The 22,548-nt window shown below is 38.0% G+C and overlaps 1 protein-coding gene across 1 annotated transcript in view; it reads left to right on the forward strand.

The window, feature by feature from the left end:
- CNTNAP2 (contactin associated protein 2) overlaps positions 1–22,548 on the forward strand; it is a 1,047,411-nt gene that overhangs the window by 928,593 nt on the left and 96,270 nt on the right. Inside the window, exon 16 of the mRNA XM_048297819.1 lies at positions 5,271–5,441. Within this exon, the coding sequence (XP_048153776.1) occupies positions 5,271–5,441 (171 nt within the window). The remainder of the gene's footprint in view (positions 1–5,270; positions 5,442–22,548) is intronic.

Consider the following 22,548-nt stretch of genomic DNA (forward strand, 5'->3'; position numbering starts at 1 on the left):
CTTTGAGGTCATGGTTACATCTTTCACAATAAAGTACAACTCAGTGCAAGAAACACTGCCAATTTTCTTTGACTTTTCAAATAGAAAGTCCAACAGCAAATTTGGTTTTCATTACAGCCAGTTCCACTCTGAATGGATCTGAAGACTTGAGTCAAAGGTGTGATTGTTGCTGTACTGATACCCAAACTGCTCTGTATGCATGCATATGTTCCTCTCTCAGAATGGAAAAAGAAGAAAGGAAAAAAGCCCCACCAACTTGATTTGTTGAGCATAATTGTATGGATAATCTCAATCCATTACTTTGTGCCAGAACAGTTTTCCATTCACACATCCATCTTCTCTGAAATAGAAAACTATTCTTACATTTTATTCACATAATGGTTTTGATAGAAAATCTGTTTTGCTGCAGATGAGGGCCCTGGAGGTTTTTGGTCTACTGTAATACATAAGAGCTGCCTGACACTGCAGCATTCATTCTCTAGTGCGATTGCCTAGCAGGGCTAAAAGCACTGATGTCTTTTACAGTTCTGGTATTGCCATTATCCATTTCAATGGGGTTTAAATGTAAAAGTGAAATTGATGGTGTTAAAGCATGAATTTCAATCATGCTAAGAAAGAAGATATTGATGGGAGCCAGCAAGGGAGCTCTGAACAAAAATATTGCAAGGAAGAAGCTGAAAGGCTGATTACTATAAGGCCAGTGACTCTGTTTTCAAGTTACAGAGCTGCCAGACATTAAAAGATATCTGTCCATGTTGCATAACTCAGGACAATGTGTGTTTGTCCCTGTCAGTATTATGGGTCTCCTTCCTTCTCGCTGAGGTGGGACTTCATGGGAAAAATCTTCAAGTCTTAGTTCAGCTTTTTATCTCAGATGTCCCTTCTCATTATTTTTTGCGGTAGGGGTGGTTTCTTGTGGCTACAGACTATCCCTGTTCTTGTTAAAATTATACCTTTCTAATTATAGCGCAGCCTTCTGTCAGAGGCTGAATCTTTATGGACCAGTAGAAGAGACACTCTGTACCATATAATTTACAAAGAACACTGTAACTCAGGGTTAGGAAAACTAATGAGAAAGCAGTAAGAGTGTTTTGCAGGACCTTAACCAGCTGGATTTTAATTTTCAGAGCAGAGAAGCAGAGCTGTGAGCAACCTTGACACAAATTGAAAACAGAATTACAGTGTTACTTGGTGCACTGAAGCACCTCTCTCAACTATGGCTCTGATTCCTGCTTGGATCCAGGCAAACATCCAGGACAGTTTCCTCTGGTGCTGTGGTCAGCAATTCCCTTGCCTGCCTGCGTGTGCCCTGTGTCCTAAGGCCATCACCAAGAAACATGCAATTTTATGAGAAACACAGCCATGTCTTGGGGATCTCCACATTTATCTTGAGTTGCAAACAACTTAAAAGGCTTGTCTGGTGCCTTGATTGATTTGTATTTGTGCTTCCACGACAGCAGCATGCTCTGTACCTGTTTAATTGGTTTAAATCAAATTTAAAAACTAAACAAGTTTAAAACATGGCCTTCATTACAGAATTAGAGCTGAGATTACATAGAAGAAAGTAAAATTATAATGTATTTCAGATAATACAATAAAAATCCTGCTTAGACTCTGGTATTTTTATAAATTAAAAACTTATCATTTATAGAGTTCGTTCTAAATAAAATCCCTTTCCTACCTTCTCTTAGTCTGATATTCCTCCTGCAATACCTCCACTCTGTGTTTTAAGTTCCAGTCCCAGTTTTCTCCATCTACAGCTTGTCAGCCTAGAGTGGGAGAAAAATGCCTGTAGGATCAATACGTTCAAACCGCTTGAGGAAAGAATTGTGACAATGTACCAAAGAAATTTTGAGGCATAGTGACTGATAAAAGTTCCTAGCAAGAAACTGTAATAATGTGTGTAAAGTGGATTTTTATACGGTATTTCCTTAGGGACCCCCTTTCAATGATATCAAAAGATATCATTTTATGATAAATATCATTATTTATGTTGAGCAAAGCATTTCTATTGTACTCTTAATAAAAAGTCTTTTTCCCCTGAAAGTGCTTTGGGATGAATGTATACTAGAGTGCAAAAACATGATTTTATCTTTATAGGAATTTCTCATGAATAGTCTTTGAAAATGTGTCTCTCAAGGTGCAGATTCTCCCATTCTCTCTGCATTGTTTGTATTTATCCTCTCACCAATAACATTTGCAGCCAAGGATTTCTGCAAAGTCAAATCATACCATTTTGAATTAAATGTAAAATCCTTTGAGATGGACCTCTTCAGCAGGATGGATGTAGCTCGAAATAAAAATAGCTTCATTTTGTTTCAATAAGAAGGTGATGAAGGTTCCATCTAAACCCACCTGCCTATCTGACCCTGCAGTCACACCCAGTAGCAGCAGTCCTTCTTGCAAGCATGCTGTAAAGGTTTGAAGTCTTAGCCTTGGGGCTGGACTCTGCTGGATAAACCCACAAACAACACCAATACTAAAAACTCTGAAATGTCTGACTGGTCACATACAGCTGAAAATTACTTCCCTGTAAAACCAAACCAGCACTTTGGTCATGCGCTCTCACAGTTAAGGATTTAACTCAGAGTGTCCCAGCATTGCAGACCAAGTCTATGTCAAATTGCATTTCATGGTTTCAGGTTTTCAAGATAATTAAAAGGATAAAAATATAATACTGAAAAATGTATAGCTGTTTCATATAGCAGCTCCTACTCTTATTTACTTTATTGCAATATTAATCATAATAATATACTGTATTGGTCTCATTTGGTGAAGCAAAGTGGCTGGGAAGCCTTTCTCACTGAAGAGAGATTTGTCTGCAATAGTACTTGAATTTTGTAGCTCTCACACTCACAGCAATTTTACTAGTCACGTGTTCTTCATTTTTTAAGCTAATAAATTTGGTAATATTCAGGGAATGTAAAGCAAGAGATCTAAAATACTAATTAAAGTTACAAAGACATGCAAGCATTTCTACAAGGTTATTCAGGGCAGCTAAATTAGCTCCTGAACAGAGATTGTATTAATGTATTCCTGACTTTTTGTCTGAGTCCCACTTGTGTCATGTGAGTTTATTCAGCACGTGGAATAAAATCTTTTTTGAGGGTCTGCCAGCAGCTAGCATATCTGTAGCTCCCAGGAAAAGAAAATGGAGATATCCAGGTACATCTGCAAGTAGAAAAGCATATACAAAGTCCATCTGGACCCTGTATTAAGAGATCATTGACAAAGCACTCATGCATCTAGACTATAAGCAGCCCTAATATTTGAGGGAGCTCTTTCAAAAGTGAGAGATAAAGAGACCTGAGACCATGAATGAAAATAAAATTTGAGACCTTTTTTATCTGTGCTGCTTTAGCACTAGGTATGTTTTCGAGAACAACCTTGCAAATAATGAGCAGGTATTTCTTGCCCAGGCAGGTATATGATATGAAGATATTATTGACATTTCTATAGAAATCTTTAGTAACATTCAACCTGGAAATTACTGGTTTGTATAAGTAGGGTAAATAGTAATACATGTTGAAAACGATCTGATCTAGCCTAACTGGTTAATTTACAAACCCATATCTGTTTTATCAATGCCCATTTCTTCCCATTTTCACTGTTTACATGTGTTTATACATATACACACACAAAATCTCAATTACAACTTTCCTCCTGGGATGCATTGAAGTAAATGGAAAGTGGCTTCTTTTTCCAAATACTCTGCATCCTTGAGAGAGGCAGAATTAAATGGAGGGTATGGAATGGTACTATGGAAAGCAAGAGTATGCATGTATTTATACGGAAAGATGTTCAATTTAAATTTTAATAGAAATTAATAATTACACAAATAATAAAACATCTGATGTGGGTGTGGGCCAGTAGTGTAATATATAAGCATAGTTGAGCTTCTGAAGCTTCAGCCATCCTCATTCATACTCATCCAGTGCTAACCAGACAAATAATAACCTTATCACCTACTTTAGTAATCAAACAATGGAAAACCAACATCTGGGACTTTTGACTGAAATGGAAAGTAGTTTATTATTGTGTTTATTAGCTGGAGTATGAAGGACTCAGATGTGGTGACATAATGAGTGATATTCTAACAAATTTCTGAAATTGGATACATAAGCATTGTGATGAAACTAGAATGAGCTGTTTCAGTCTCTCATTGGCTTACTGTATCACCTATATCTTCGTCATAGAATCATTATAGCATGGCCTGGGTTGGAAGAGACCTTAAAGATCATCTAGTTCCAACATCCCTGCTGTGGACAGGGACACCTTCCACTAGACCAGGTTGCTCAGAACCCCATTCAGCCTGTCCTTGAACACTTCCAGGGATGGGGCATACATGGCTTCTCTGGGCAACCTGTTCCAGTGCCTCACCACCCTCACAGTAAAGAATTTCTTTCTAATATCTAATCTAAACCTACTGTCTATCAGTTTGAAGCCATTCCTCCTTGTCCTGTTACTGAATGCCCTTATAAGAAGTCCCTTTTCACCTTTCTTGTACCTCTTCAGGTACTGGAAGGCAGCAATTTGGTCACCCCAAAGCCTTCTCTTATCAATCTTATGGTCTTCTTATTAAGAGAATCTTACCTGCTCTTTTATCTTATGACTTATTTTTGCATGGTAATGCTACCTTGCACTGAATTTGACTGTCATTGTAGCTAAAGTACAGTAATAGTTCATGGATGTTATTAATTATTATATTTCTCCAGGGGGAAAGTACTAGGGGACTATTAGGTGCATATGTTAATTGCGTCTGTATTGCTTAGCTTCATTTACTGGATTTTTCCTGTGATATATATTAATAGACTTCTAATAGACATGGCTACATTTTCAGAAGGAGGGGGTGTAGCTGTGTAGAATAATTTTGAAGATAGGTAAGCCACACGTGAAGCAAAATATGAAAGCAAAACACATGCCTGAACTGAGGCAGTCACCAAATTAGTGTTTTGCCCGTCTCTGATCTCCCATGAGTTCAGTGTTACTATACTAAACATATAATAACAACACATTTGAGTATGACTGGATATGATAAATTCAGAGCTTGGGAATAAATTTACCATTAACATGCTCTATTTTCTGAAATCTGAACACCATGCCCAGAAAAACAAAAAATTAGGTAGCAAGCGTCAAGGTTCTTGCTTGATTCTTGGAGTTCTTTCTTCAGCATAGACAGCACTGTAGCATATATGGACATTAAAATCTTCACCTTTTCCAACAGCCTCAGGGGAGCACTGAAACATGTCTTTCCTGTCTATCCTCTGCAGGGAATTACTGGAACGCAGCTTCTTTCGTTACTTCATCATCTTACCTCCACTTCTCCACCTTCCAAGGGGAAACCAGTGCAGACATCTCTTTCTACTTCAAAACGTCAGCCTCAGATGGGGTGTTTCTTGAGAATCTGGGGAACACTGACTTCATCAAACTGGAGTTGAAATGTAAGTATACGCTTCCTATTACTATTCTTGGCACCTGAATTGGGTTTATGTTGAGTAGGTTCAAAAAAATGTGTACCATTCAGTAAAATGTGTAAGCTCTTTAAATCCTGGAAAAACTCCCAAATCAAGCTGCTTGACATATTTTCAAATTGCCTTTTGTGAGAGGAGTACTTGAAGTATATTTGGATTGTTTATTGAGGGGAAAATACAAAGAAAAATAGAACTGGTAACATCAATTACAAAAATGACACTGACCTGAAAAGGGGTTTCAAAATTGCATGTCAGAATTATTTCTTAAAAATTTATGTCTTCAGCTCTGTGTGTTTTTCTATTTTACTTCATGGTTGCTTTGGAAACAGGGGGAAGAAAGAAAAAAAAGAGACCATCCTAATCAGCACTGCAAGGAGCCAAAGAGCTGAAAACTTGCATATGATATTTAAAAGCCATAAAAAATCCCATAAAAATAAATCTTTATCAGCATTATCCGTTAATAAAATCGCTGATCTGAGAAAGAGGGTATAATGATACCAAGAGGCAAGTCAATTTTATTATTTAAACCATTTTTAATGGCCCAGGGGCAAACTTTCCGAAGAAGGTGCTGAAATCCTCAGCCGCACCTGAATTCTGCTTAGTGGAATTGAAGCAGTTGAATTAGTGGGAAACATGTTTTATGCCTCCTTTGTTCTCCCTTGACCCTGCCATGAACAGGAGCAGCGAGAGGCCCTCTGTGAGATGTGTGGCTGTTATTACAGCCTCTAGCAACACATTACAGCCTCCCTGCTCTCCAGCTCTGGGGCACTGGGAAAAGCATGTGGGCTTCCTTTTGCTGCAGCAGCTACTCATGGATGCCAAGGACCCAGCTCTAAATGTTGATGCACAAAAGTCAGTGAGTCATTAATGTTGAAAGTGAAGCAATTGGCTTATGGACCCTAAGTAATCTATTTTTTATGCAGATTAGACGTACAGACATCTAATTTTTAAACAAACAGCCATTTTCAACACTTTCCAAAGTTTAAACACAAAAATCAGAATGTAGAAATTTAGGAACCATCAAGAGGCTCCTTTAAAATGCATTTAAATTTTTCCCTCCAGGAAAATAAAATGCCAAGTTCCATTTGGGTGCCTTTTTTTCTTTCTTTCTACAACAAATATAGTTCATGTTGCTTAATCCAATTTCTCTAATCTGCAATTTGTGCAAATCAAAATAGCTCCTATTGAGTCACAGGGAATAGTCTTACTTGCTTTACCAAGGGGCAAAGCCTTTTAATAGTAAAGTGGCAGCTACTTCTAATTTCCCTTTGAACTTAAGTAGTACTTACAGTCAGCTGAGGTGGGCATCTTCAGAGCTTCTTGCTCTTCTACTTTATGGAAGGTGTTCTCAGCCACTGCAATCAGACCAACCATGCTGTTGTTCACTTAGCTAAAAAGTGACAATATCAGTGTATAAAGGTGACTTGACAGCAAAAAAGTTATTTTTAACTTGGTTCATGGGAAATAATAATCACGCTGCAGTGGCTCTCTGAATAGATGTATGAGTTCAAGAAAGTGGCAGTGTTCTCAGAGTACCATTAAACAGGACTTTAATTTTAAACCTATGCTTGAGATCCGCTGACTTTTCTGCAACCTGGCATATGCATAAATTCAACCTCTGCTTCATGTCCCTGAATCTAAACTTTAGATTATAAATTCTTGATGGAAGAAGTTGAAATATCATCCGGAAGAAAAGACATAGAACAACTGTAAGAACTATGCAGACTGTATTTGCTAAAAAGTACAAAGCAGATCATTCAATATCACTGCATTCACTCTGGCCATTCTCTCTGAAAACTATTGCTTGAAATTTTCAGAGCCCCGGGAGAAGGCCTTTCTATGACTTAAGTGTTCTACAGGTCACAGCTGAAAAAGCTTTGAACACTGTGGGTTTAGTAACAAAGGGAAACTCTCCGTCTCTTCTGAATTACACATTTATTAATGAATGTTTGTTTTACATATTTTTTAGGGGTGTTTTGTTCTAGTCTGCACTTACAGTTTTCTGGAATTCATTTAAATGAAAAGTTAAGTTTCAGAATTTCAGAGGTACCTTACATGGCTCTACAGTTGACCCTGCTGCTTCTTAAAAGTCTGTTTCCCCTTTACAGAAGTCCTGTAAAATTAATATGTGAATTCGTTTCTTAATAGGAACATAAATTTAAGTCAGTAAGGTAATTACAGAATTATCTCCAAACTGAAGAAGCTTTCCTATGGCAAGCTGCTTTTTAGCTAGCCCATCACATTCTCTAATAGAACAGCTATTTTGTATTTAAGGTTTTTTACACAATGACCATCACCACATATTTATTGAAAGCTATTGTGCTTCATCCAGTGGATTGTTTTTGTCTGTTCATTGCCTTCTCATACACGTACAGTTCTCGTTGGAGAAGGATGACTTCCTACAAAGCCTCTTCTTGATTTCTTTGCTTTTTACCGTTCCAAAAGGAAAATGCTAAAATCAGTGTCCTGCAAGTACAAATTCTATATCCTTTTTCCCTTATGTGTAAAATACCTGTGTGTACCTATAATATATGGTTAATGATGTATAAGCTTAGCTCTAGAGACCAGGAACTGAAAGGTTCTACAGTATCCAGTGTTTTAATCAGCTTGCTGCACTTGGTGAGCGCATTAGGGAAGCAAATCATTCAGTCTATTAAAATTCTTAGCTTCAAGTCTTTAGAAAGGAGTTTGCATGTTTTATTCTGAACACAAAAGTTGTTACTAGGAACACTCATTAAATTATTTTACTGGCATGCTGTCTTTGAGTCTAATAATTCTTAAGTCTTATATTGTCTTGGGGTCTAATTGCCCAGATTTTCTAACTCTCTGCATTCATATGAAAAAGAGGTGACATTTGCAGTATTTTGAAGAGTAACTTCATGTGCCTTCAGCAAAGCCCCAGATTGCCATCTCTGAGGAGAGGGAGGATACAGGAAGGAAGGGAAGACCGTGTTTCTCTGATTTCAGAAACAGCTTTTCCAAACAGCTGACAAGGAAGTCTGTCAAGAAGAAAACAGGGATAAAATGCTACTATGAATGTGGCTGAAGTCATTAGCTATTCCATTTATCAAGCAACTCCTCTGGCAGGCTTGTACTTGTCACCATTCATGGAGCAGCTTACAGAGATGTAGAATTACCTGAAGCCTCAATTTTTACATACACCAGTAAATCTATTTTCATAGCTGGCTAGTCAGCTGACAATGGCTAGGATTGCTTAGAAAGGTGGTAGTTGAATAAGGTATTAATTTTTCTGTAAGGCAGGGCTTCCAGAAACCATTCATATCTGGTCAAAATTTCCAGATGTTTTTAAAATGAAAATTGGTTTTTAGAGTGAGAAAGAGAGGATGCTTTCTCTTTTAGAGCTTTCCTACATGGTTTTGTACATCTATGAAGTATGGACTTGAGGACTTTAGAGTTATGACTATGAAAATGAAGCTACTTCATACCTGAGATGTTTGTCAAATAGATCACATTTGAATTTTCTGTTTGAGAGATATCACAAGTTTTGGAAAAGATGTATTCCTGAAAGCAAATTTTGAAGGGGCATATTTGTGGTAATTTGGGAAGAAGCGTGTATCATCACTGTTTCCAGAAAACTCTCTCAATGACACTGTCAAATAATTCTAATGAAAAAGACATTCTGCTCACTTCTGTAGCTCCTCTCACCCAGCACCTCCAAGCAAGTCACAGACCGTAATGAATTGTGTCTCACTGTTACTGTTCTGAAGTAAGTAAATAGCAAGTCACTTTAGCAACAGAAAAAAAAAAAATGAGGCTTAGAGATAAAGGTCAGCTTGTGTCTGATCCTGGCATTAACATGTAAGAGAGGAAAGATCTTTCTTATTATTTTTTGTAAAATGCTAGGAACATTTATAACCACTGCATTCAGGGATGTTACTTGGCTGATAACCCCTAAAAGTGCCCTAAAAGTCTCCCCAAGGAGTGATCACTGAACTTGGCAGCTGTGAAAGGGATCATATGGAGTAGCTTGCTAATGAGAGCAGTGGCATGGCTTCAGGATGGGCATACTTGCTCTGTGGACAGAGGATACTCACAGCACTCTAACACCTGACACTTGCTTGTGGAAAGTCCCGTGCTGCTTCTGATGCTCAGCTGTTTCTACACTAGTTGGTTGAGACATAAGTAACTCCTCTAGAATCAGACAAGAAACAGTGACAGACTAGGGACCATGATTCCCATGGCTGCTTGCTTCTGCCCAGACAGCATTCATTCCTCCATACTGAATGCTCTAACACAACTGATTTATATATTTTCTTACAAATTTTAATAATTCCATCACGTCTTTCTCCAGAGGCATCCTAAAATGCAATTCTACCATATGAATGAGTTTTCCACATGATGCTCAAAGTCCCACATGTTAAAGTAAATGCAGCTTACGTTTTCCACTGCTTGGTTTTTCATCTCAGTAGGGAAACTGGTGTGGCCTTCATTTTTCTTTTTAATTGAGTTGTTATTTTGTTCTCCTAGAAGAAGGTCACTTTTCTGTAAAAAGCTTTTCATGTAGGAAAGCATGTAGCATTAGCCACATGTCAAAGAATGCATAGGACACTGAGGAATCTCTTCATCTCAGAGGCCCACAAGAAGTTATTAAATTAAATGGAAAAACATTCCATTTCTTCAGGGAAATTTATGACCCAAAGGTCTTTACAGCAGTGCTTGCAAATTCTCTTCCTACTCCAGGACAATATGAAGGCTTCAAACAAACAAAAAGAAAACCTGGTCTGAAGAACTGCAAGCACCATTCTTTGAAAGACAAGATTCTGTTTCAGATGAGGCAGGTGATGAAGAGCAATTCATGACTCATCTGAGAAGACCAGTTCAACACAGCAATTGATGACTCATCTGAGAAGACCAGTTCCACCTCTGTCCCAAATTTTCTACCTCAGTTCCAAATTAGCAGATGGGGATGGGTGCCCAGCCTGTCACATGTGAGAGCAAGCCAAAGGCAGCAAATAAACATTCCAGCTGGGGAACGGGCTCAAACTGACCAGTAGAAAATCTTAGGCACGGGGCTGTGGGGAAATGAACGCCATCAGTAACTCTTCTGTAACTGGCTTGGACTCCGTCAGATTATAGTTACAGGTTGCTTTACTTTGGTCTCCTTCAATGTCAGTATGGCATTCATGACCTTTCACTACACAGTGCATCCCCTCAGCATTACCCCTCTCCTTTCAAGGGTGATTGGACGCCTCTCTCATTGCCATAAATGCCACTTTAAAAGTCATTTTATGTGCAGTGTCTTATAAATCAGTTACAGCTCACACAAAGTTCAAGGTGGGAACTGGTTGGCATTCAAAGAGCATAGCTGATTTTGCTTTTGCCCTAAAAACATGGAGCACATGGCAAACCATTGCTGGCACTACCACCCAGTAGTTCATCTCAGGTCTTTGTCCTTATTTCCAGTCTACTTCCTGTTACATGCTGACACTGCAAAGGCTTTGTTACCTTCTTCATGTGTGCTAATCATTTTTCTGCAGAAAGTAAACATCTACTATGCTACACAAAATTGCCAGATGTTATAGGCATATGACAGAAACAAACCTCCTGGGTCCTTGAATTTAGATCCTCACAGTCTCAGACAACCACAATGCATAACTTGTGTCTAGCTCCCTAAATTTATGCAACTCTCCACTGAAAATAGTTTGAATCTTTGCCAGCTGGACAACTGTTTCAGACTCACATCTCTGTTTTTCAGATGTCTTCTAATTCTTAACAGTTCGATTTGCATCTTTTCTTTATAGCCATGCATTCTTGTTTCAGTATTGTTCTTTGGCTGAACTAATTGTTTTCACCTCCTAGTATTTACTCTCCCCTTGTATATTTATGGTGCAATCATATCTTCTCTCAGCTTTTAATTGCTATATTAAGCAAGACAAACTCACATAATCTCTTCTCATAAGATATTTCCTCTTGTTCTGTTCTCTGGTTATGCTAATAAGGTTCTGCCTACTCACTGCACCTAGAATTCTCCTTTCTTAAACACAGGTAATCAAAACTATCCACATTAATTCTGATAATGGTTTACCAGTGCCCTCTACAATGACATTAATTCTTACGCTGCCCACTTGTCCTAGGAATTTTTGCCTGATTATACTGGGATACTGTTTGTTATGTATTATTTTCTGACCTCTCCAACTTTGTGTTACTGGCAAAAAAAAAAAAAATAGACATATACTGACTTCTTGTGCAAAGGTATTCATCATAATACTAAATGTTACTTGACCCAAACCAAATTAGAGGTCCTCTAATTTTCTGATGACCAATACTTCATCCATCTCATCAACAATCTCTGCAATTCTGTTTTCCATGTCTGCTCTTTTTGGAAGAAAATCAAATATGCTAAATCTGTAACAATTCTCTTCTTCCAAAAACCAGAGGGTCTTTTTGATCAAAGAAGGATATCCATTGTGTTGACTTTGGTAAATCCATTATATGCTTTCATATTGTTTGTGTTCTGCCTCACATTAGTCTGTTGATGTCTATTAGTCTAATGATGTCTATTTCACTTGCTGATTTTACTTGCAGTCTTATCTTGATCGACTGCAGGGTAAAATCTGGTCACTAGGTCACTAAAGTTATGGTAATTCCATTAGTTTACATATTCTTTGTAATTTCATGCAGTTTGAACTAAAAAGTCACCAAAAAACTCTCATCATTTTATACCCTTATGCAGGCTGATGTGTACCAAAGCCAAACACAAATATCTCAGCTTCCCCATCTCAAGAATATATAGATTATGAGAGCATCCAGACAGTTCCTCCTGCAATTTCCACCTGGTGTTCTCAGGACAAACCTCTTTGCCCATCAGAAAGGAGGGGAGGGGGAGGACACACACGACGACCTGACTGTCTTTTGTCACTGTCACGTTTCTCTTTAATCCAAAACATCAACATCATGCCATAAATTGAAATGCCGTGCGTGAGGAAATCTGAAAGGGTCCAACCAAGCTTCATTGTTTCCCGAGGCTATGTGGCCTGAATCCAATGGGTCCTCTGGTCCTAAATTATTTAGATACTTTTGAGAATCATTCTTGTTAGTGAATAAACAGAATCTTGGTACTCTGAAAACTACTTTTTTTCTTTAAGTTGAACTTCTTAGATAAAGTGCTGGCAATTGTTCAGTCAATTGAAATTCTAAATTAGTCTTTATTGGTTTTACCAAGGCAATTCAGTTTTAAGGTAGAAAAAGATTTTCTGTGACTAGACGATTAGATTTAATGAAAGTGGAGGTGTTTTTAATAATAATAAAATTGTATCCATGGTGCTTAAAATATTTATGCAGATGATTAATTCGAATTATGTCAACAGACTGATTCAAGTAAATATAATTATTTTCTCTCTAGGTGTTTGTAGGTGGATGCTAAATATTCATATAGAGTTTTGGCCACAGATTTTCCTAACACTTTGCAGAATTTCATTATGGTTCAAATGGTAGTTTAAAAAAAATTCAGTTTAAATCATGATGGAAATTAATTCATTTTCAAATCATGTTAAGTTTGGGCTCTTTCTTTCTATCTTGCCTAACTACAGTTGTTCTGAGGACAAGAAAAATGAATATTTCTGCTCACAACTTTTTGTTTAGAAACTTTGCACACATATAATTTCTTATGTTGTAAAAGGAAAGAAAAACTTCATGTAAAATTTTGTTTAAAAGTTAATAAAACTGTAATCTATTTTTTAAGAGCATGAACGCAGTTACTATCACAAGGCTGCCATAACACTATCTTGCATAATTTAGACTTTTTACATCCTCTTTATCTAAATGTCTTGACTTTGTTTTTGAAATAGAGCTTTTTGTCTCAAATCACTGCAAACAGCTCTCTACTAGTATGAAATCTTAGAAACAAATGCTTTATAAATACATAAATCCTCTCACTCGCCCTTTTATGTTTTCCACTGCTACAGCAGGAAACAGCAACAGGTCTCCTGTTGGCTTTACATTTCCTGAGACTCATGCACACTCAAGCAGAATTGTTCACAAAAGGTGGCTAAAGCAGGAGGTCCCTCATTCACATACTGCATCAAGTTTTCTACCTCTAATTACCATGAATTCTGAGAACATATTTTTGTACAACTTCATGATACTTCTGGTTTGCATTTTTAGTAGATACTTTTTCCTGCTGCAGGATAAAAAGCAAACAGTACCAAAGATATCTTCTCCCATCTTGGGAAATCTACCCTGGATTTTGGCAACTATAAATTATTACAAGGATATATTCCAGAGCAGAAAATCTTTGACTCAAACTTTTGATAAAAGTTTGAGTCAGCTGGGACACGGTTAGCTGGGTCCATCCACCCTCCCCCCTCACACACACCCTTTTCATATACAGAATTACTACACTAAAACTAAAATTGAGTCATATTTTTGGATGGCCCTGTTTTATTGTGGTAGTAAAGTGCATAGTGCAACAAAGTCCTTACCCTGATGGTGACCCTGGACAGCCACAGAGAAATAAATAGCCATGAAATATTGCTTATAAAAGAGGCACTACAAATGAAAAACCTTATACAGCCAGGCAGAAAAATCAATAAATTCATATCATCATGAGCCCCTGCTCTGATGCAAAAGTTTTTCAGTAGCTGCCACCCAGGCACCTAAACACCTTTACAAGTCTTTGCCACAGTCCACAGCAGAACCTTCAGCTAATAAACAAATTACAGAATAAGGAAAGCACCACAGAAGAAGAAGAAAAGGACTCAGGGAATGTGCTTTCATAAAAGCACATCACAGAAGAGTGACAGTCTGGATCTCTAGTTTTCAAACCTGCACCAGGCTCTTACCACTTTTATAATGATGCACAATTTACAATTTTGACTGATTTTTATTACATTCAAATGTGACATATTCAAGAGGGCTGTTGATATCGTTGTGTCTATTTGTAAGCACTTAGACACATTGCTCAGCAGCTTCAGAACTGTGCTAAATTCATAGCTATTTTTCACAGTAAAATAAGCCACTCTCTCCTCTCCAAAAACCTCTCTGATGCTTTACCATGCTCAGACAAAATCTGATGTCATAAACATTACCACCTGCTTTTATATTGCCTTTCATCCAACAAAAATAACTACCAGTTACACAAAACCCTTTATATGCTGCATGGGAGAGCTCTGCTCTGATGTCTCTGCTTCCCCCTTGTTGTGCTGCCTTCTGGTGCATAGGACCAATTCAGTTTCATGGTAAAGTGCTGCAGTTAAAAGGATATAATGAAGTATATTATAACCCACTACAGACAGGAGAACACACATCTCCTCCCCTTTTCCACTCAGTGCACTGACTACGGTTCCCTTTGTGTGAATCATCTGTCACAAAATAGACCAGGAGGTATTGCTGCTGTATTTTTTTTAAGCATTAGTAACTCTCATGAGATGAATCAACAGACCTTCAATGAGTCACTGTTCCTGTTCCTTCCTTCTTTCCAGGCAGCTAAGTAGTTATTGTAAGAGAGCTGGCTGGATGAGAGGTAACACTGATCTGAAATTGTATTTATTGCCTTAAAATTAAAGCAAGTGGGTATTTTTTCAAGTCCTGCTCTAACCATTTAATGTTTGACTTTAAACAAGTTCTTTCACACATCTTTGGTTTGGTTCCCCAGTTATGCAGTATTTTTTTGTTCTTACTGCCCATGGCTGAAAATTGCTGTATCAACTAAAATACAACCATAAAAGTATGGGAGTTTCTTCCAAGTGCTTATCTACAAGACAGCTGCAGTGCAATTAGCATAACTGAAGTAATTAGTAAATAGTGATAATAAATAATTATCTTCTTAGGGCATATTTGGCCTTTCCATGAGCTTTCATGAGAAAATTTGATACTTTCATTTAATGCAATTTTTTTTGTCCCCCAAAGCAATCAAATCTACTGTGTAGGAAGACTGGTATTTGTGTTTGATTGGTTCATTGGCAGTCGAGATTATTTGAAAGTGAGATAAAATAACTTAGTTATTACCAAAATCAAATCCCTCCTTATCTTTGTCCTTACACAGATATTTACTCATTATGAGAAAGGTACTGTACTGAGTTCTGGTTTCCCTTCATAATGAGCTCCAGTAAAGCTATGCGTTTCCAAATATTGCAAGTTGTATAAGTGCTTGTGTGCCAGTAGAAAGGGAACTGCTGTCTGTCTACAACGGAGAGAAGCCAGGACCATTTTTTTTTTATTACCTTGCACCTGGAGAGTTTTTGGGCAGTTTCAGGTAGCCTGGGTGCAGTGTAGTACAGTACTTCTGAGTCAACTGGTATATATTGAATATTTAAGATTAAAACCTCAGGTGAGGATAATGAATTTCAAGGCTCAGCATGGATACAGTAGGCAAAGGTTATTACAGTAGAGAGAGTCTATTCCAACACAGGCAATGAAAGAACAAAAGAACAGCAAGTCATTGAGCCAGACAGACAGATATAGGAAAATATGTTTGAACAGTCATAAAATGAAATGATGAAAGAATTATTTTAACATGTTTAATTCCCATTAATCCAAAGATGCTTTGCTCCTGTAAACTGAAACTAGAATTTAGACTTATTGTCTGTCCAGTTGTTGAAATTACTGGTCCAGTAGTAAATCTTACAAAAAGAAGATATTAAAGTATCATGATGGAGGAAGGACAATAATGCATTAAATTTCACCGCTTTTAAATATACAGCAAAACAATTTATTTGTGTGCAATCTTGTCTTACAATGTAACAACATAGTCATACGCATAAGAAAACAACAGCTCTTGCTGAATCAGGTCAACATTTCTCAGTAGATCTAATTCCCTGTCCATTCTCAAAGAAACGTCACTGCAAGTTTACAGCTGCCAGATGTAGATACTGCACACAGCAGAGACTGAATCAAGTGCCTTCAGGCTGCAGACCAAATGGTGGAGAAAATGAGGATCAAAAATATGAGGATAGACGCTTTAGGGGGTGCTCTTTCCTGAATTCAACAAAGCCTTTTCCCTTATTTTTCATTCTGATACGATTTTTTTTGTGTGCAGGATACTTTGAAAATTTCAAGATAAAAACAAACTGAAAAGGTCATAAGAAACTTCAGGCATTCTGAAGAGTTATGTATTCCTAATGAAATTGCACAGGAATTGAATAAATTCTATTTGCCATAAATTAGTTTCTTTAGTCTTTGGGGAAAAAGCACACTTGGATTACTATTTGTATCACTTCTAAATATTGTGTTATAATTTCTTCCAAACCTTTAATGGTTAAAGCCATTCATCTATACATGTTTTCATTCCTTTACCTTTCATTTCGAAGTTAATTTCCTTTCTCCTTTCTATACATGTTTCTAGACTTCCTATGACTGAAGGTAAAATGTGTTTTAAAATATTTCCTCCAGGCAGCAAGAATTACACTGAGAGAAATCAGTAATTCTGTTACAGAATGTCTGGAATCACTAAGATTTAAAATAACTTTACAGTTATATCATCAGAATGGTAATGCCAATAAGAGTCAGTGTGCTTCCTTTTTTTTGCAGGGAAGTATTATTTTACCAATACATATGGTAATCTCTCCTCCCACACATCTCAGATCCTGAACATCTGGGTGGGGACTGGGGGAAAAAGTTGCTCTCGTTGCAACCCAACTCAGCTTCAAGATCACCTGAGGAACCTGAACAAACGTAGAGCCATGGGATTGACAAGGTGTATCCCATGGTCCTGAGAGAATTTGCTACTGTAGTTGCCAAACTGTGCTCTGTGATATTTTAAATATCATGACACTCAGGCAAAGTCCCCAATTACTGGAAAAAGGTAAAGAGAACCCTGGAAGCTACTGGTCAGCCTTAACTCTCTGCCTGGTAAGATCACAGAACAGATCCTCCTGGAAGCTATGTCAAGGCATATGCATGACAGGGAGGTGATTAGAGACAGCCAACACAGCTTCACCAAGAGAAAATTGTGCCTGACTAATCATCAGCCAATTCTCTCAGGACTCTGGGAGAACATCTCGTTGGGTCACATAGACTTATGCACATTCAGGTTCCTCAGATGGTCATGAACCTGATCTCTGCTTACAGTGGGAAGTCCCCATCCTGCTGTCCATCCACTCAAGAGGTGTGGGAAGAAAGGTTGTCATTGAAGACTTAAGCAAAATAGATGTTGAGTACCTCAGCCTTCTCATCCATTGTTACCAGGCTTCCACCAGTGTTCATCGGGGATGGGTGCACCTTCTTTGACCTTCCTTTTCTGATTTACAGACCTGTGGAAGCCCTTCCTGTTAGTCTTTGCATCCCTTGCCAGGGTGAGGTTCAGTTTCACCTTGGCCTTCCTCACCCCTCCCTACACAGCTGTATTTCATGTCTGTACTCTTCCCAGGTTTCCTGTCCTTGTTTCCGCTGCGTTTGCATCAGACCCAGATGGATTGGTCATTCTCTACAGAATATCAGCTTGTTCTAAGTTTCAGAGACACACTGACCCTCACTTGTATTTTATCTTGTGGATGGATTTACTGTGAGAAGTGGGTCTTAAAAATTGTTAAACCATCATCCATTTTTCCTTCTCAACACTTACATGAATGACTGCATAAGATTCAAAAGAGTGTAAATTTTCATGATTTTTCTTTATTTTACTTGTAACCCACAGGCAAATGTAGAGTGTGTCTAGTCTGTACAATGAGTCCCTATGTTAGAGAGATACCTGAGCTATTTCTAAGATATAGCACATCCACATAAATCAGCACTCAGCTATGCTGGGTTTGATCCTAGGGGCAGTATAGTCTCTCATTAGAACTAATTACTGTTGGCACAGCATCATGCTGATGCAGCTGTGCAGCTTCCAGAGCTGGTTCATTTGGCACTTAGCTCAGGGATCACTGAAGTCTTGGGCATGGATGTGCACTGTCATTTGGTCAAATGAATGAAGCTTCTGCTCATTAGTTCAAATGGACTTTTCATTTGGGAATTAGATAAATGATGAAACCATCCAGATGCTTAGTCCAATTATTGTAAATACAGTCATGATTTTTGACAACTACCTGATTATTAACAGACAGCCAAGCTACACAGTAATTCCTGTATTGCAGTCAGGCAACCTGGATCAACAATTTCTCTGTTATGTTGCTTTTGTAGCTTTAATTTTAAGTCACGTCCTTTGAGAAGTGGCCTCGTTAAAGCAGATCCTCTATTCCAATATGGCACTTCAGCACAGCATCTGTACCCCTTTCCACCTATTTTCTGCAGCCAGGAACAACCTACCAATGCTGTTTCCATGTCAGCATTGGCATGGCCTCTCTCAGCCCTGTGCAAATGAGGGCACCAGGGAAGGTAGTTTAGAGATGACTTTGTAAAACTATCTTTAAACTCAGATATCTAAGTGGGAAAGGTGGACAAGATAGTTACTTTCAAATCCTAGAATGGCTTCTTTTCTATCCAGAGTCTATTAAAGGCAGTGGAAAGGATTCCAATAACTACATATGTCAGGCCTGATCTTGACCATGGTGATAGAATTCGTATAAAGATATATAGACCACTAGCTCTAGAAATATCTATCATATCTCTCTTTTGATTAAGTTTTCTTTCATTTTCAAGCATTTCACTGAATTCTGTCTACAGGTTCAGACAGCGAGCCCTTTGTCAGAGGTGTATTTACAAACTGTCCAAGAAGTTTGGCAGATGTTGCCCTTACAGAAATATAATATTTTCAAGCTGTTGTTTTCTCAGAACAAATATCTGTCTGGCAGATTCAGTTTACAGTTTATAGGTTATTGTTGTAACCTATTTTACAGCCAAGTGAGTGAACTCTGATTCCAGATGTAAGATGGCATTTATGTTCTAAGAATGGGATTTCAGAAGGATTCTAAAGAAGTTAGATACTCCTTCCTTTGATGTAAGTCAACTAAAACATCAGTCAGTCCCATTTGAAGAGTATAAAAATACATTAGGGGAGGTAAGAGAAACAAAGTACGAGGGAGGACATGAAACTATGTGTTTCAAAGAAAGTATAATGGGGGAGAAGGAGAGAAAGAGAGAGATGGGCATACCTTAGAGAGGTGGTTGGGGGGAGGGTTGTAATCCCTCTTACTTTTTTTTCACAGTTTATGTGTCTTGAGAACATCCACCTGCTGCTTAGCATCTTGTGAGTACTCACCCATCTGTTAACACCTCTTTCTTTGCTGGCAGCCTCATGATAACTAGAGATCCTAGCCTGAAATTCATCAACAAAGATCAAACTAGAAAACAGGGGAGAAAAAAGATACTTGAAACACAAAGAGTTCAAGGAAAATGGGTGATCTAGCTGGTCACAGATCTTGAATGCCAGAAATGTCTCTCAGCTTGTTTAACCTGACCTTCTGCATAGCAAAGGACATAGAAGTGTTTGCTGCTTCCCCTGCAGCTGATGCTCAGAACTTGTGTTTAGCTAAAGCTTATCTACCAGAAAGCCTTGAAAGGGCCAAAGAAACATGGAATGCTACAGACAATGCAGTCGCAGAATCATTGAATCACAGAATCATAGAATACCAAGTTAGAAGGGCCCTCAAGGATCATTTGGTACAACCTTTCTTAACAAAAGCACAGTCTAGACAAGATGTCCTAGCACCCTGTCCAGCTGAATCTTAAAAGTGTCCAGTGTAGAGGAACCTACCACTTCCCTGGAGAGAATATCCCAGTAGCTGATAATTCTCATTGTGAAAACTTTTCCTCTTTTCTGTCCCCAAGAGTAACTTGTACCCATGACCCTTCATCTTTTCCATGTCACTTCCTATAAAAAGGATGGCTCCATCTTCTTTGTAGCCACCCTTTAAATACCAGAACAATGGTGATGAGGACTCCTCCAAGCCTTCTTTCTCAAAGCTAAACAAACACAGTTTTCCCTGCCTTTCCTCCTATAGGCTTCCAAGTACTTTGATCATCTTTGTGGACCTTCTTATATCTGTCTTTGTTGAACTTCACAGGTTCTTGTTAGCCCACTCTTCCAGCCTATCCAGGTCTTCCTGCACAGTGTCTCAGTTGTATCCCTTCATTTTTATGGGCAAATGCCTCATAGATTTAAAATGAGGAAAAGGTGAGATCTCACTAGAGCTAAAAAAAAAACACAGAAAAAAGAGTGAGAAGGGCATTTTGTTTGCTAAAGATGCTCTTCTGTGTTCTGAACAGATGGCTGACAACATCATGAAACCGCAGAAAATTGAAATGATGAAAGAAACGTGTTCAGATTTAATTCTATGTAATTGTACAAGGCACAGAAAGGGTAAAACTAAGCCACAAGCCTCAGTGTATCGAGTGAATTTATGTAGCAGGAGCACATAAAGAATTCACCCTTGTTCAGTTTTACAAAATTTTCATCTCAAAACCTTGTACCGACTGAATAAATTAAAAGCCACATTAATTTTTTTTTTTTTTTTCCATAATTAGGCAATTTCAGGCATTTGTTCGAAGTCTGATCCTTAGAAAAACTGGCTTGGGTTTTATGGTATTTGGTAGACTGAAAAATAAAATTATTATTAGGAAAAGTTATTTCATTACCTAAAAAGTGACCATTAAAAATCTCTGGTCATTTTTTTGTGGCTCATTTCCTACACCTTTTTGAAAAAAGTCCTGTGCTGGCTCAGTCAGTCATTGTGAATAAATACTCACATATGCACATGTATGTTAGATATTTTTTTAATCATCCTATTCAAATGTTTGACAGAATAATACCACTGTCACATCAATCAAAGATGTATTTGAGTCAAAGGGATTATATCATGCAAGGATTGTATGTGTAGACAGAGACTTAAAAGTATAACATACTAAGGGAAAAAAGCTAAATAATTGCTAGTCTTCTATATAAGAAGTTACACTGACCTTCTGAACACATTGGATGTTGTATTGGCTCCGGTTGGGATGGAGTTAGTTTTCTCCTCAGCATCCCATATGGTGGTGTTTTGGATTTGTGCCTAGAATAGCATTGATACCACACCAGTGTTTTGGCTATTGTTGAGCAGTGCTTGCACAGCGCCAAAGCTTTTTCTCTGTCCCAGTCAGGAGACTGAGGGTAACAAAGACATAGGAAAGGGACACAGCCAGGACAGTTGATCATTGACCAAGAGGACAACAACTTGCTCAGCAGTAAAGCTGGCATAGAGGAAAAAGAAGGAGTGGGGGCAGCACAGTGTGCTCAAAGTCCTGTCCAACCTGACCTTGAACTTTTCATTCCCCAGCCTTGAAATTCAAGATACAAGAGATGTGGGAAGAGCAATTGCCAGTAAAAACTGAGACAAAAAGAATGTTGAGTACGTCAGACTTCTGCCTGTCAGTTGTCATCAGGTCACCTGTCTCATTTTTGAGGGCGTGAAATTTGTCTTCATTTTCTGACTAAAATGCCTGTGGTCAGATATTCATCCATATCTGTTAAGACCTGCCATCTTACCTAGAAATGTCCCTGGTTGGAAAGTACTTGTTCCATAGAGTGAAAATGGAAGTAGGAATGAAGAGTCAGAACCAGCAACATAACTTACATGTGAGACATCCTGTTTGCAGCCTCTGCCCATCTGCGAAGTTCTTTTCATTAACATATTTCATGGTTTTTTAAATCCATCAGTAGCAAATACGTTTCATTCACCTTTGGTATGAGAATCATGTTTTTAGGCTGGTTAAGGAAGGATCAGGACAGTCCGTAGATGCTGCGTTGTCTTGTCTAACTTTCAGCATGTCAGTCGGTACATGCGCTGAAATGGCCTGTTAAGAGATTTTGTTGGAAGGCTATTCCTTCCCTGACTGCAAGATTAAACATAAAAATATAATATTAATTTATACAACTTGTACTCATTTCAAAGGGAGTGATTTTCTCCAAAAGTACAAATTTAATTACATGTCTTTTAGGCTGTGACACAAATTCTAGTTTAAAACCATGCACAAAGTTAGACTGCTCAGGCACAGAGCTTCTACTTGAAATATCTCTATTTGCCGATTTTCTTCACTTTCCCTTTTAGAAGAACAACTTTCCATTAAAGAAATTAGAGGTACTTCTATCCAGAAGACCAAGAGCTTGCAAACAAAGAAACATTCTTGTGGAGGTTTTCAAAAATTCTGAATGAATAGTCAAGGTACACAGTAGCAATATTGACAGTGTCATCAGCTGCCTCAGAAT

This window comes from Corvus hawaiiensis, chromosome 1 (assembly GCF_020740725.1).
Source record: "Corvus hawaiiensis isolate bCorHaw1 chromosome 1, bCorHaw1.pri.cur, whole genome shotgun sequence".
NCBI classification, from domain to species: domain Eukaryota; kingdom Metazoa; phylum Chordata; class Aves; order Passeriformes; family Corvidae; genus Corvus; species Corvus hawaiiensis.